The 15,412-nt window shown below is 59.7% G+C and overlaps 2 protein-coding genes across 8 annotated transcripts in view; one reads left to right on the top strand and one right to left on the bottom strand.

Annotated features, from left to right (window-relative positions):
* Positions 1 to 5,829, top strand: part of LRSAM1 (leucine rich repeat and sterile alpha motif containing 1) — a gene marked incomplete at its 5' end in the record, with an annotated part of 40,183 nt that extends 34,354 nt beyond the window's left edge. For all 7 annotated transcript variants that reach the window (XM_079706778.1, XM_079706775.1, XM_079706776.1 and 4 more), the window contains 4 exons: positions 880 to 1,011; positions 2,075 to 2,156; positions 3,722 to 3,855; positions 5,020 to 5,829. In XM_079706778.1, the coding sequence (XP_079562904.1) occupies positions 880 to 1,011; positions 2,075 to 2,156; positions 3,722 to 3,855; positions 5,020 to 5,145 (474 nt within the window). In that variant the 3' untranslated portion in view covers positions 5,146 to 5,829. The remainder of the gene's footprint in view (positions 1 to 879; positions 1,012 to 2,074; positions 2,157 to 3,721; positions 3,856 to 5,019) is intronic.
* Positions 5,830 to 8,736: 2,907 nt separating this feature from the next.
* NIBAN2 (niban apoptosis regulator 2) overlaps positions 8,737 to 15,412 on the bottom strand; it is a 49,942-nt gene continuing 43,266 nt past the window's right edge. The window contains exons 6-14 of the mRNA XM_079707195.1: positions 14,237 to 14,352; positions 13,603 to 13,707; positions 13,349 to 13,511; positions 11,855 to 12,042; positions 10,994 to 11,149; positions 10,442 to 10,558; positions 10,212 to 10,319; positions 9,843 to 9,954; positions 8,737 to 9,376 (exon numbers count right to left, since the gene is read on the bottom strand). Of these exons, the coding sequence (XP_079563321.1) occupies positions 8,796 to 9,376; positions 9,843 to 9,954; positions 10,212 to 10,319; positions 10,442 to 10,558; positions 10,994 to 11,149; positions 11,855 to 12,042; positions 13,349 to 13,511; positions 13,603 to 13,707; positions 14,237 to 14,352 (1,646 nt within the window). The 3' untranslated portion in view covers positions 8,737 to 8,795. The remainder of the gene's footprint in view (positions 9,377 to 9,842; positions 9,955 to 10,211; positions 10,320 to 10,441; positions 10,559 to 10,993; positions 11,150 to 11,854; positions 12,043 to 13,348; positions 13,512 to 13,602; positions 13,708 to 14,236; positions 14,353 to 15,412) is intronic.

The following is a 15,412-nucleotide window of genomic DNA, read 5'->3' as shown; positions in this document are numbered from 1 at the left end:
CCCTCCCTCTCTCTCCCCCTCCCTCCCTCCCTCCCTGCCCCTCCCTCTCTCTCCCCCTCCCTCCCTCCCTCCCCTCCCTCTCCCTCTCCCTCCCTCCCTCCCTCCCCTCCCTCTCCCTCTCTCTCCCCCTCCCTCCCTCCCTCCCTCCCCCTCCCTCTCCCTCCCTCCCTCCCTCTCCCTCTCTCCCTCCCTCCCTGCCCCTCCCTCTCTCTCCCCCTCCCTCCCTCCCTCTCTCCCCCTCCCTCCCTCCCTCCCTCCCTCCCCTCCCTCTCCCTCCCTCCCTCCCTCCCTCTCCCTCTCTCTCACGTGCACACACACACACCCTTTTTTTTTTTTTAAATAAAAATGGAGTCTTTCTTGGGAACTCCCTGGTGGTCCAGTGGTTAAGACTCTGCGCTTCCACTGCAGCAGGAACAGGTTCGATCCCTGGTCGGGGAACTAAGATTCCGCAAGCTACATGGCATGACCAAAAAAAAAACAGGAGTCCTTCTATAAGGCTATTTTGGCAACTTTTTCCCCTCAACAATAGTGACGGGCTGTTCTCCAGGCCCGTGTGCGTAGATCTCCTCATTGTTTCCAGACGACTGCACAGCATTTAGGATCTGGATGAGCCCTCATTTGTTTAAACAGTCCCCTCTTGATGGGTACCTAAGTTGCTTGCATTGTCAAGTTTACAGAGTGGCAGTGAACTAACTTCCTCGTGCATCTATGTCTATGCCCTTACATATCCATTTTTGTAGGAAAAGTTCCAAGAATACGTTTTACATATTATGTTGTATGTATTTGAACTCTTTGTTTGCTGTTGTGAGTAAGTAATGAATTCTTGGTTTTTTCCCCATCCGTGGTGCACTTGGCTTCTCCCTTGGGTCTGTCCTGTAGGAGGAAGGCCTGGAGCGCCAGCTGGTGGCCCTCCTGGTGGAGCTGTCGGCCGAGCACTACCTTCCCATCTTCGCCCACCACCGCATCTCACTGGACATGCTGAGCCGGATGGGCCCTGGGGACCTGGCCAAGGTAGGTAGCAGCTGCCCCTCGGGGGAGGTGAGGGCGGCGGGCAGAGCCCTGGCCCAACCCAGCCAAGGGGCCTCTTGCTCTTCACACAGTTCTTGGTGAGGCCCGCGTCATCAGCTGTCAAAGGGCCACCTTGCTCCCAGAAGGCCAGAACATGTGCCCCATGTGCCCCCAGTCATGTGGCTACAAAAGCCAGGGCTATGGGTCCTGCTGACCCCAGATTGTTGCCCCCTGCCCCCCACCCCGGTTCAGATTGGTTCTTCACCTCGTACGGCTGGACAGCCAGGACCTTGGAGCTCATCTGGACCAGCCCCCTCCCCACCCCATGGATTTACAGTTATCACAGCAGCAGCACTGCCCGAGCCTGGTACATGCTGTACTAATTCATTTACCCTTCAAAAGAGACAAATACTGATGCCGGCAAATATTTGACAGTGCTAGGCGCTGTTCTAAGCATGTTTTACATACAAATTCATTGAATCTTCCCAACAACCTGGGCAGGCACGTGCTGACATTGTCATTTTTCGGATGAGGAGGCTGAGGTACGGCAAGGTAGCAGTTTGCCCGAGGTCACACAGCAGAGCCTGGTGCTGGGGTCCATGCTGTTGACCACTCTGCTGTACTGCCCGGCCCTCAGCAGACGCAGACACTGGGGCTCAGAGCCACGCTCAGGAGGACTCTCTCTGGAGGCTGAGGGACTGTGTGCTTCTGGCACGGCCACTGCTCAGCAGCTCAGCCTAGGTGTGAACCACCTGACTGTGCGAACTGTGACAGAGGGTCCTGACTTCCTGGTCGCCACGGGGGTGACGGGAGGTCATGCGGGTGAAGCTGTCAGCACAGCCCCTGCGCGGGCTTCACACCTGCTAAACTGTAGCTGTTACTAGTGTTGGTTTCCCTCTGGGCCTCAGTGTCTCCCTCTGCTGTACGGATTGTCGGGCCCTCGTAGGCCTCCACGTTTCCAGCTGAGGGTACTAGAAGCCAGGGAGGAAGTAGTGGCTCTGACCGTGCTGCAGAGCAGGTCCCTTGCCCAGCCCAGGCCATGACCTGCCCTCCTTTGTCCGAGCAGGTGGGTGTCTCAGAAGCCGGCCTGCGGCACCAGATCCTGCGCAGAGCCCAGGAGCTGTTGGACGCGACCAGGACCCGGCCAGGTACTGGTGCTGAGCCCTCTCCTGAGCAGAGCCCTTACGTGTGGGCTGCGGTTGGGGGCGTCACGTGTTTACAGTTCAGGATGAGTCCTAAGGGCTACTTCTAACCCTGGCCAGTCCTTAAGCTTCCCTCCTAAAGGAACAATTTATAAATGGGAAAAGCAGGCTCCAAAAATGGAAAAAAAGAACTTTTCCTACAGCAGTTTCAGGACCCTTCTGGCTTCCCTAAACCCACCCTACTAGACGTCAGGAACCAAACACTCAGGATCCCTGGAGTAGAGGGAGAAATCAGCCAGACCCAGTGCCCACCCTGTGCCCAGCACTGCGCCCCAGCGCAGGCCTGTGGTTTGGATGTAGGAAGGTGTTTGTGATGGTTGTGAAGGAGGTGCCCTGCCCTCATCCGGAGGCCCGGGAGAGGGCAGGTGCTGTGGCTGACCCAGGGGGAGGTGCGGGAGTCGGGTCTCCTGTGTGCCGAGCAGGACGGGTATCAGGCATTTGATGACCACCATGTCAGGCCACCTTTGCTGCAGTCCTGTGAGGTGGGCACCATTGTTACCCGCATCTGAGGGATGAGGAAACTGAGGCAGAGATAGGTTAACCCTAACCCTAACCCTTAGGGCTTCTTCCTGATTGTGGCCCCCCTGCAGGGAGGGGCTGGGCTGGAAGGCTCCTGAGCTCCAGAGGGCAGGAGAGCCTCAGGAGTTTTCCCAACAGTTCTCTTTCTGATCCCAGGACTCAGTATGTGTTATATTAAATATAGAAGTGCCCCCTTACAGTGATGGTTTGGGGGGACACCATGATACCCCTAGAGGGTCTAGAGTGGTTGTGATAGGCTTTTTAAAAAAACTTCAGGTTTTTTACAATTATAAAAAATACTACTTGTAATTTAACCTGTAGAATAAATGAAAAACATGAACCAAGGGGATGGGGATCAGGGATGGAGAGAGACTTGGGGATGTTGCTGGTGCACGTGGTGTGATAACGAGAGAGACCGATTCTGATGTCCTCCTTCGCGGCGGTTGGGACCCAGGCAGGGGACGCTGGATCCAGGGCAGAGCAATGGACATGCTGGGGGCTCTGCCGGGGGACAGGGGGACAGGGGGAGCAGCCTTGAGAGCTGCTTACTCCTCTCCCTGCTCCTCTGGGCCACCTGCGCCTGGGCCCCTGCTTGGAGACTCTGCGAGCGAGGTCTGGTCCTACCCAGGGCTCCTGCGGGGCAGCTCTACCACCAGATGGCCCTGTGGCCTCGGGCAAGTGGCTTCCCCCTCTGAGCCTCCGATTTCTCATCTCTGACAGTGATGAGCCCTACTTGCAGGGTGGCTGTGAAGGATTCAGAGTGTGTTAGGCGTAAGAGGCCCCAGTGAATCGGCGCCCCCGCTGTCCCATTTTACAGGTGGGGGAATGAGGCTCAGCAAAGAGAAATAAGAGGGTGTGTAGGAAGGCAGGATCCTGCTCAGATCCCATCCCGCTCCAGCTCTCTGTCCACTTGGGGCAGGCAGGGCCAGGGGAGGCCCTAGGGATCGGGGTCAGGTGGCCATGACCCTGCCTCAGCCTCTCTGTCCCCACAGAGCTACTGAAACCACCCCAGGGCGAGGTCCTCCCCACGGCCCCTGAGGAGCGTCCCGAGGCAGTGAGACCGTCAGCCCCCTGCGCAGAGGTGGAGGCCCAGACCTCAGAATGTGTTGTGTGCCTGGAACGGGAGGTAAGTCTGGGGCAACGGGCCCAGCCCCGCCCGCCTGCCCAGCGCCTGCCGTCCGCAGCCTCCCGGGCAAAAAACAGGAAATTAAAATGACCCCTGATCCCATTACCCAAACATGAGTAAGGCTAACATCACTTTCTGGGCCTTTTTTGCAAAAGAGAGGTTTTTCTCCCACTTAGGAAGTTTCCCTTCGTGTATGTATTAAGTCATTAAATATCAACAACACAATTTTCTCTGAAGAGACTTTTTAAAACCTGTTTTAAAAACTGTAACAAAATTGATGCCTATCATAAAAATTCAGCAATGTAGCACGTAAAATACTCCCCCTCCCCCCAGTGTGATCCTACTTAGAAAAGGTCACCACGTTAGTAGTTTGATTACCCTGTGGGTTTTTTGGTTTTTTGTTTGTTTTGGTTTGGGTTTTTTTGTTTGTTTGTTTGTTTTTGTGGTACGCGGGCCTCTCCCGTTGCGGAGCACAGGCTCCGGACGCGCAGGCTCAGCGGCCATGGCTCACGGGCCCAGCCGCTCAGCGGCATGTGGGATCTTCCCGGACCAGGGCACAAACCCGTGTCCCCTGCATCGGCAGGCAGACTCTCAACCACTGCGCCACCAGGGAAGCCCTACCCTGTGGTTTTTGCTGGGCTCAGGGAATGCGGTGATACAGGGGGCCTTGGTGGTTATAAATTTAACCAAACCGCTGCTCTGGGCCCCGGAGGTGGCTTCCTAGCTCTTGTTATTACAAACAGTGCTATACTGACCAGCCTTGAACAGAATTTGGAGCACATCCTTGGTTATTTCCTTAGGATAACTTACTAAAAAGAGGAAATGCTAAAGCAAAGGATAGACACACTTCCATGGCTTTTAATCCATAATGCTGGGGTGGTTTTGAGACCGAGGGTCCGGGCAAAGTGCATAGAAAAACCAAAAATTGGGAACAACATGCACATCCAACGGCCGGGCTGGTGAGACAGGGTGGGGCTGTAAAACGTGCACGGCTGTTACAGAGAGGGGCAGAGGGTGACCAAGAGGGCGGTGGCACGTGCTTCTGTGCTGACTGGAGCGTGACGACCGTGCTGTCAGATCTTTAGGGGCCGGGGGCCTCAGTTGCCCCATCCCCGGGGAACCAGCCTGGGCTGGGGCCCAGACGCTCCCGCGCTCTCTCCTCAGGCCCAGATGATCTTCCTCAACTGCGGCCACGTCTGCTGCTGCCAGCAGTGCTGCCAGCCCCTGCGTACTTGCCCGCTGTGCCGCCAGGACATCGCCCAGCGCCTCCGCATCTACCACAGCCGCTGAGCGCCGGCCGCCGGCCCAGGCCTGACACCTCCAGCCCCACCTCTGCCACCTGCGGGCCCAGGGCTCCAGCTCCCGCTCTGTTCTCCATGGACTAGCACGGGCCCCTCTGTCCTGGCCCAGGCGGAGACAGGAGTGTTCCTGACCAAGGACAGAGCCAGCGTGAATACTGTGGAGGAGAGAGGACCCCTCGCCGCACGAGGACAGGGTCTGGGGTGTGGGGTGCCGGCGTGCCTCCCTCTGAGCACAGGCCTGAGTGTCCAGCTGCCTCTGGCAGTCACGGCCCCCCCCAGGAGCCTTATCAGGGGAGCCCAGGCAGTGCTGTCTCACTGGGCAGGGTGGTGGGAGTGCAGGAGGGCCCTGGCCAAGGGGAGAGGTGGGGAGGCCACCGTGGCCTGTCCTCAGACTGACTGGCCAGAATGTGTTCAGAGCGGGCCTGGTGCCGCAGCGACGTCGGCCCCTCCTCGCCTCCCTCTCTGCTACTCCCCGCACGCTGAGTCCCTCCACTCTCCAGATCTGCACCTCCTCCCCCCACGCAGCTCCAGGGCAGGCACTGAGCTTTGCAGACCCGAAGCGGGAACGTCAATAAACCCATCTCCAGCCTGTTCCTCCAGAGTCATCACTGGGTCCTGATGGAGCCCGGGGAGGGGGAGGGGGTTGCAGCTGAGTCAGAAGGGAAGGGGGTAGGTGTGGTGTTCCCAAAGGTGAAGTTATCCAAACCTCCCTCGTTGCAGGTGGAGAGACCAGGGCTCTAAGAGAAGGGCTCCGAAAGTCTGCGGAGCGTGTGGTGCCGTGTGGGCTGTGCTATGTGCTCTGTTATCGTTACCCCAGACCAGGGGGCTGGATGTCATGGGCCCTGCGACAGGAACGTGGTGGCACTGGCTCTGGAGCCTAGAAGCATCTCGACCCCTGAACCCATGCAGCCACGCAGGTTGTTCACTGCACAATTCCAGAAGGAGCCATGCTCCTGGTACTCACTGTAGAGCTGCACCTTTATCGTGCATTTTCTGGCCGATAGTCTTGAGCCAAGGGCAGCGTTTTCTTTGGGCTAGAGGCAGGCCTGCTCGGGGTGCCTGGGCTCTGCCTCCAGCTAACTCTGACCCTGGCCAACCTTCCACGTCCTAGTTCCCCATCTGTTCAGCAAGGGACACGATGGATCCCCGACGTAGGCCGGCGGCCACCAGGGAGCCCTGAATGCTCATCGCAGGCACAGCGTAAGAGCCGGCGGGATGCAGGGGACAGGCCCTCACTCTTCCTGCCTTGTGACTGTCAGTCCTGTGGGCTGAAACAGGACGGATGAAGGGCCCATGTGGTGTGAGTCCTGCTTTCCAGGTACCCGGGGCACCTCTGATGGTTCCCCTCCCCACACACCCTCCTGGGCTCTGCTTAGCTAAGAGGGGAGACTGAGGCCTGAGGTGGGCAGGGCCGCCTCGCAGAGCACAGTGTTTGGCGGGTCTCCTTGAACCCTCAATAGGTCCCCCCTTTTATAGACGAGCCTGAGGCTGAGTTCAGTGACTTGCCAAGGTCAACAGCAAGACTGCAGCTGAGCCCCTGCTTTCTCACCTCAGCCCTTAACAAGCCTTCAGCCACTGGCCACCGTCCCCCAAGGTGATGGGGGCCCCATAGCCTCAGCCCAGGTTCCCCACCTTCCTGGACCTCAGTTTACACATCGATGAAATGTGACAATGGTGCCCGCCACCTGGAGCTGCTGTGAGGCTCCTAGTCTTGCACGTAACCTGCACGGCTCACAGTAAGTAAGTGCTCAGAAATACTAGCTGTGTGAGCAGGAGCCTTAAAAACACTGGCATCACTGTTTGGATCTAGTGTGAGCCTCAGGCCCAGGGCCACATAGCCATAAAGTAGCTGTCCTCCTGCCCTCACCATTGCCCGAGACTGCCAGAGGTGCACCCTGCATGGATCTGGCTGAGGAAGCCATCTGAGCTGCTAGCAGGTTAGTCACCTACCTGCTGTGTCCCTTCTCTCCAAGCCTCAGTTTTCTCCTCTGTAAAATGGGATAATAGAAGAACTCTTGCCATGCACCTGTAAGCACTCGGTCAAGCGACCATCCCAGAAAGTCAAGGTGCACAGATGCTCCTAGTCAGTCTCCAGCAAAGGTCTCCCCCTGCTGGCACCACACATGGGCCACTGGCTTTAAATAAAGCATTTATTGATTAGTAGAAGCTTAAACAGTTTGCATAATATTTTCAATACAAGATTTGAGAAGGATTGGAAAACCACAAAAGAAGGCACCAGAGGAGAGCATCTTCAGACGGAACGTGTTGGTAAAAGAGGTTAGTGAGGCGTTGACTTTAGGGCTTGGGGGACTGGAAGGGGGGTGGTCCCTGAGCACCAGCCAGTGCTTCACGTCCTGGGGGTCCCAGGGCCCGGTCCAGGAAGGAGATCGAGGGGATGGAGAATGCAGGGCTGGGATGGGGTTGAGGACCCTGAAGGACTCGGTTTCTGCCCTCCCCACCCTCCCCTCACAGCAGCAGGGGGAGGGGGTCTGGGAAGGCCAGGAGGTCCCAGCCTGAGGATGGTCTCGGCTTGACCCTCACCCCAGGAAGGGGGATGGCTGGGCCCCATGTGACTCATGAGGACATCTGAAGAGTCCTGGAATTTTCAGGGTGGGGTGACTGGAAACTCAGAGCAGCAGGGGCCGAGCCCCAGCCTGACCCAAAAGCTCAGTGGTGCCCTGGGGCGCCTCGGCCCATCCCCCTGCCCCTCACAAGCCCCGCAGCTCCCTGGGAGGATAGCGCGTACCTTGGAAGTGGCCTGCAGAGTCCACACCCCCCCAGCCCTGCCACTGAGCAACGTGCCACCGCCCCCCACCCCAGCACAGGGACAGAGGGACGCCGGAGGCTGGACCCCAGCACGTGGAGGGGGAGGCGCCGGCCCAGCTTCCAGCGACCCTCCATCTGCCACCGTGCCCACCCTCCCAGCAGTACGTCTGCAGAGGTCACACCCTCCTGCCCGCAGATGCGTCCTCTCCCCAGACCAGCCCGTTCCAGGCCTTTCTTGTTCTCTCCTCAGGCCCACGGCCCCATCCCCCTCTGCGAGGCAGCCCTCCCCCAGCCTGAAGGCCCCCTGCTTGCACATCCCCTCACCCAGGGCAGGACAGCAAGGCCAGTATCCACTCCAGAACTGGCCTCTGGGGCCCAGCCGGGAGGAGGGAGGAGCGGGGCCGAGACGGGCCTCAGCGCTCCGTCTTCCTGGCTCCAGCGAGCCCCTTGGTGAGAGGAGAGAGGATCCGTGGGCTCTGTGTCACAGCAGATGCTACCCTTACTGCCCTCTTCCCAAGGATGGCAAGACCCACGAGGGAAACGGGCCACAGAGGCAGGGCAGGGAGGCAGGACTCAGGGACCCAGGGCCACTGAGTGCTCCCAGCCCCCTCCGCTGTGCTCTGCCCCCAGCAGGAGGAGGAAAGCCGAGATCATCCCACAGAAGAGAAAACAGACCGACCAAGTGTGACCGAACCCAATAAAGTGACTCAGGTGGGCCCATCCCCGCCCAGCCCCAGAGGTGCCACACCAGCCCGGCCCCATCCCCACCTGGAAGGCACAGGCCCAGAGCTCCCCGCCCAGAGCTGAGCCTTCCAGTGCCTCGGAGGGAGTGGCCCGTGTGCCATGTCCAACAGAAGCTAGGGGGCGACTGGCCTAGAACTCAGTCTGCACCCCTGCGCCGTCCTCGGTGGTGGTATGGATTGGGGGGCGGCCGCCAGGGCCGGACACCTGCTCCCCGGTCTCCTGGTCACTGGGCTTGGGAGGCTCGAGGTCCGAGGCCTTTCCAGGTGGGAGCTGCCGGGGCAGTGAGGCAGGCTCAGGGGCCGCCCCGGGCTGGGGGCTCTCCTGGGCGGGGGCCCCATTGAGCAGGGGGCCAGCCAGCGGGGGGCTCTCAGCCTGCAGATCCCGGGCCAGCAGACCACGGAGCTCGGTGATACTGTCTGCGGATGCAGGTGCTAGCGGCTCAGGGACAGCCTCAAAGGGCAGCCCCGCCTCCTCGTCCTGGACCACGGACACCACCTGCTTGGCACGCCGGCGCTTTTCCGAGAGGATGGCTGCTTCTGGGATACCAGGGCTGCCGGCGTCCCCACCACTGTCACTGCTGCCACTGTACTCCTCTCCCCAGTCGATGGGCACGCCCTCGGCCAGCAGGTGCAGATTGGGGTCGCTGTTGTGCATGACCACGCTGTCCCGGTACAGGTTGTGCTTCCTCTGCACAGCGGCCTCCTTCACAGCTACAGGACAAGAGGGCGGTGTCGGGACATTCACCACGGGGCTGACGGCCGCCAGCATACCTTACACTGTGCCCAGCTGTGACCTGCATCATCCCCCAGAGGCCTCCCTCGGCCTGAATGGGTGCTGTGACTGGGACGAGGCTTATTTCAAGCCTCAAGGCCAGGAAGCAGGGGCTGTGACCCTACACCCTGTCACTCACCTGATGCTCCCCAAAATGTCAAGGACCCACAAACAAACTAAGGCACAGGGATGCGATGCTACCCTTCTGGGGCCACACTGCTAGTAGTGGGCCCACCCCAGCCCACGGCGTAAGTCTTCTCTTTTCTTTGTAGCTTAGCTGACCCCACCAGGAAGACCTCTGGGCGGCCACCTCCACCACCCTCCAGGCAGTAAGGGTCCCAACAGCAGCAGCAGCAGCCCCCACCCAGCTCTGCAGCCAGCCCCCGGGGGCCGGGAGGCACGCACCCTGCAGGATGTCCTTCATGACCGTCTGCAACACCACCTCCTCGTACGTGTTCTCCACCAGGATGAACCTGGCAAAGTCCTCGAATATCAGTTCCTGGAACCGGGACAGCTCCTGCCGGGCAGGGGTGTGGGTGGGGGCAGAGAGAGGGGTGGTCAGGGCTGTTGGTCAGGCCCAGGGCTGGGGCTAGCGGGGGGGAGGGGGAGTGGGGAGGAGAGGGGTGGGGGGAGGGGAGGGGTGGGGGGAGGGGTGGGGAGGGGAGGGGAGGGGAGAGGTGGGGAGGGGAGGGGTGGGGAGGGGAGAGGTGGGGAGGGGAGGGGTGGGGAGGGGAGGGGTGGGGAGGGGAGGGGTGGGGGAGAGGGCGCACTCACCGACTTGCAGGTGGGCGCCAGCTTCTTGAGCAGGAACGGGATGGTGATCTGCAGCAGAGCCTCCCGGAAAAAGCGCTTCCGCACGGTGCTGCTGTCATAGTCGTATTTCTGCCACGAAGAGGGGCCAGGGCGCGGGAGGCTCTGAGTCAGGGAGCTCCACCGGTCCCTGGTCTGACCCGAGCCCCAGCATCCCCCTGGGTGGAGGGGTGGGGCCTGGCCGGGCGGCTCACCTTCAGCACCCGCTCCAGGATGCGCTGGATGGACTTGCACAGCTCCTCCTTGGTGGGCCCCTTCCCCAGCTCCTGGTGCAGGAGGGTCTCGAAGGTGTACACGGCGTTGTCCATTTGCTGCCGGCGGGGCACACCACGGGGCACGTAAAAGGGGTGCCCGCCGGGAGGAGGGGGCGCCTGTGTGCTCAGCTACCCGTTCACTCGCTCGCCCCTGTGCTGTCTAGTGTGCTGGCTCAGGGCTGGGCACCGGGGCCAGTCCCTGCCTCAGGGAAACAGAGGCCCTGGGCCCTGTGGGAAGGGGCTTAGGGAGCAAGGAGGGCCTCCCAGAGGAAGGGGTCTCTGAGACCCAAAAGATGAGTCTGAATTAGCCAGGTGGGCAGAGGGACAGTGTCCAAACAGACCAGAGAGCAGAGCGGCGGAGAGCATGCCGGGGCCGAGTGTGGCTGCAGCGAGGCCCGTGAGGAGGACGAGGAGGGGGCCGGGGAGGAAGGCCACAGAGGCAGGGCCTCTTCCCCAGGAGATAGAGACCTGGGGATAGCACCCTGGGCTCACCTCACGCATGAGGATCTGGGCTCGCTGCTTGAACACAGATGTGCTGGACACGTCAAAACGCTGCTGCAGCCCATCGAGCCGCAGCGGCTCCATCTTCTCATAGCAGCTCTGCATCTTGAGGGGATGATACGCCAGCTGGGACAGCTTCTCCATGTACTGTAGGGAGGCAGAGACACGCGGGACCTGAGCTGGGGCTGCCAGAGTAGCCAGGCAGCCCCCCAGCCCCTGGGCCCTCGGGGTCCAGGCCGTGGGGCTGGCACCCGGGAAGGCCCTCCAGGGGTGGCGGTCACAAGGGCAAGCGCTGGAGGACCCGGGACAGGAAGCATGAGGATCTGAAGGCAGGAGGAGGGGGGTCCAGCAGCACAGCGTGTGGGAAGAGGCCAGCCCGGGCGCTGGGTGACCTTGGGCAAATGGCTCACCTTCTCTTAGCCTCAGTTTCCTCAGCCTCCAAATCAGGAGATGGTTTTTCATGATCTCTAAGGTCTTCTATGGCTCTCAAATTCTATGATTATTATTGTCAATGGACTCCTCAGTTTGGGGTATAGAAGACGCTAAGATTACAGGACCAATTCTCTCTGTACCTGACAATTACGTGGGTTCCAGGCAGCTGACTACCCCAATATGGGGCCTGTGGAAGACCGTTCACCCCGAGAACCAGAGAACTCAGAAGTGAGAGAGGCTGGTTCCATTTGTGGGGTGCACGAAACAGCATCTGTGTACTTGCCCGGCCCCTTGGTCTCCTGCAGACCCTCCGTTCACAGGTTATGCCCCGGAGGGGAGCGGCCAGCCCTGATCACAGTGAGGGCCTGACGGGGGCCAGACCAAACCCAAACCCAAACCCGGGGCCAGTGCCTGGCTCACCTCGCCCAGCTTGTCGATGCCGCCCTCATTGATGACGTTCAGGTTCATGTCGGTGACCTCCTTGAAGAAGACGTCCCGCACTTCGGTGAAGCCCTGGCTGGTGGGCACCATCAGGGCCTCCAGGATGGACGGGATATAGGGCTGGACATGATTCCGGACACACACCTCCGCCTTGGGGAGGATGGAGGCTGCACCGAGGGAGCTGGTTAGCGGATGGCACCCCCAGTAGCAACTCCCACCATCCCAGGCCCCCAGGCTAGAGGCAGGCTGTCGTATTATTCTTTAAAGAAAACCACTGGTGACAACGTTAGCAAAGTGAAGGATTCTTGAGGAACAGCTGATAATGCAGCACAACTAACAGGGAGTTCTGAGACTGGATCCTGATGTTCCTGAAACTGTGATGGCGAGAAACTAAGAAAACCGCTCGTGTAAAGATCGCTAGGTCGGCAGTGTTTCTGCTGAGCTAGAGGAAGAGAACTCACCTTTGGGGGTCTTGCTCCTTCATTTAAAAAAAAAAAAAAAAAAAAAAAATGAAAAACACTCCAGTGGCTTCAATGAGCCTCTGGGTTTTGCAAACCCTGATTCTGCTCTGGAATGGTGTGGCCTGACTCAGCCCAACCCTGGAAAAGGCTGCTTACCTGTGGGCAGGGACTGTCTCCAAGGCATTCTGACCAAGGCATTTTTTAGCCAGGGGGTGTTTTTTTTTTTTTTTTTTTTTTTTTTTTGCGGTAGGCGGGCCTCTCACTGTTGTGGCCTCTCCCCTTGCGGAGCACAGGCTCCGGAGCACAGGCTCAGTGGCCATGGCTCACGGGCCCAGCCGCTCCGCGGCATGTGGGATCTTCCCAGACCGGGGCACGAACCCGTGTCCCCTGCATCGGCAGGCGGACTCTCAACCACTGCGCCACCAGGGAAGCCCAGCCAGGGGGTGTTTTGACGTCCCTCCCTCTCCCCTGCCCAGCTAACATTACTTGTTCCACACAATAAATGTCAACTCTCGGTGTCCTCCCCAGCTCGCAGTGAGAACAGCGGTTAGAGAATAACCCTCGGGCAACTGACAACAGTCACAGCTGTGGCCAGCGTGTGATGGACACGTGAGTGAAAGGATCCCATCAGGCTCAGAACAGAAAGGAGCAGCAACTGACCAGGGAACGGCTGGCTCAGTGTGAATCACCAACGTCAAGCTGATGTCGCTAGAACGACACATGGTAGACCTGATGACCAACGATGAACAGGAGGCTTGAACCTCCTCACCGTCATTTAGGTCACCAAGATCTGAGTCTATAGAAATAACAGCTGGCAGACACCTCACAGGGGTTGGAAGAACAATGCCTCAGATTTGATTCTGGTGTTTTAAAAATAATCAATGAATCAAGTCATTCCTGTGAAATGCAAACGGATCCCTGAAACAGGCAGGAGGGACGCCCTGACCCCGGATGGCGGGTGGTCCCAGCACGTCCACCAGGTGATGACAACCACAGCAGGTGGCCTGCCTACCTCGGATCTTGCTGGCCAGATGCTCCTTGGAGGTGATGATCTGGTCCATGTCGGTGCGGATGACGGCCTCCATGGCCGGCCGGGCCAGCTGTAGCTTGGATAGCACGGCCTCAAAGCGTGCCTTGGCCTGTTCATACACCATGCGGTACACGGTGTCTGAGATCTGCGGGCAGGGCGGAGGTGTCAGCGCCAGGCTGAGGGTGCCAGGCAGCTGCAGGCCCCCCACCCCTGCTCCCAAGCCCAGGCCTGCCCACCTGGATCCACTGCCGCTGTCGCTCCTGCGGTTTCCCCTTCAGCCGGGGGGCGAGCTCTGCCTTCAGCTCCGGGCCCAGCTCCTCCATCACCAGGTTGCTCAGGATCTAGGACCGGGAGGCACAGGCCGGGGCAGGGGTTGGAGCATGCCCAGCCCCCTCCATATTCCGGCAAGCCCGGCCACTCAAGCCCCCCCCCTCAAAAAGCTGATCTTTGCTCCACGTCTCCACTGCCCTCCCTCCTGAGCATCATTCCCACAGGTCCCAGCTTACCTGCTTGGGTGTCCTGTAGGATCCTGTAGGGGCCCCACCTCAGGACCATTGCACATGCTGCCACCCTGTCGAATACCACACCCTGCCCCCCTTGCCTGCACATGAAGTGTCTGCGTGTACTTGTCAAACGTCTGTTTCTCCTAGACAGCCCCCTGAGGGCCAGGACTGCGTCCCTCTTACAGTGCACCCCAGCACCTAGTCCAGGGTCAGTGCTCAGTTAATGACTGAACAAAATAACAAGTAGCTCCCCCTGCGGGATCCACCTCAGCCTCCACCCGTCCGAACCTGCAGCCAGTGCTCCAGAGCCCTGCCTGTGGCCCCGCGCTGACTTGCGCAGTCTCCCCGCCAGCCTCCCTGGCCTCACCTGCACCTCGTTCCCACACAGCATCTCCCAGGTGCCGTACAGCTCCTTGGACTGGCGGTACATGCGGATGGCGTCAGTGAACGCAGGGCCCTCCACCTTGGAGTCCTCGGGGATCCCTGCCAGGGAGAGGGATGGAGAGAGGAGGTCAGTAGGATGGCCCGTGCCCTCCACCAACACCAGTGGGTTGACTGCCCAAACTCCCCCGACCTCTGACCCCCACGGCTCTTGTAGCAACAGCATCAGGAGTAGTTGCAGTGACATTAACGATAAGAACCCACCGACAGCAGTGGACAGTAAGACAGCCCTCCTCTGTATCCTCCATCTCCTTCAATCCTCCCAACCAGCCCGAGATGTGGGCACTGTCGTTTCCTCTGCTTTTCCAGATGAAGAAACAGGCTCCGAGGTCAGGCCACTGCCGAGGGTCCAAGGCCAGTGAGCAGCAGAGCCAGGACCAGAAGCCGCCACCACCACCAAGGAGAGGCCACCCAGCACGGCAGACAGCGTACCAGAGGCACCCAGAGACCCTCCCTCCATCAGGGGCCTGCCAACTTTCCCCGCAAAGGGCTAGACAGTAAATAGTCTCAGCTTCGTGGGCCAGACGATCTCCGTCCCAGCCATTCAACCTGCCATTGTAGCAGGAAAGCAGCCGCAGGCAGTGTGTGAACAACGAGCCGATAAAACTGGATTAAAATAGGCGATGAGCCCAATTTGGCTCATGGGCCATAGTTTGCATAGCCTCGTGGCAGGTCACTGAACCCTAAGGGACCTGAGTTCTCCCTTCTGAATAGTGGGAACAATGACCAGCCTGGCCTCACACACCCACTGTGGGGCGGCAGGGCCTGGGAGCAGGCCCAGCAGGTACCACATCGCACTTTACTAGTAACTGCAGCCACAAATGGGTCCGCCTTGCTCACCGCCGTGCATCCAGGGGACTGGAAATACCATTTCTCACTTTTGTCACTGATGGTGGCGGTGGTGGCCCAGATGAGTTTGCCCACCTCCCCCGTGCTGGCGAGGGGGTCAGTGAACAAGGCATGGGCCTCAGACTGGGTGCTGGGGAGGCAGGCTGCAGGAAGTCGCAACACCTGACTTCGGGATGAACGTGGTTAAACACCTCACAGCCAGGCTACCCTGGCCACGAGCCCCTGACCGCTGTGTCTCCAGAGCCAAGGGAAG

This window comes from Hyperoodon ampullatus (assembly GCF_949752795.1).
Source record: "Hyperoodon ampullatus genome assembly, chromosome: 6".
In the NCBI taxonomy this organism is placed as follows: domain Eukaryota; kingdom Metazoa; phylum Chordata; class Mammalia; order Artiodactyla; family Ziphiidae; genus Hyperoodon; species Hyperoodon ampullatus.
This window is presented reverse-complemented; position numbering and strand designations above follow the sequence as displayed.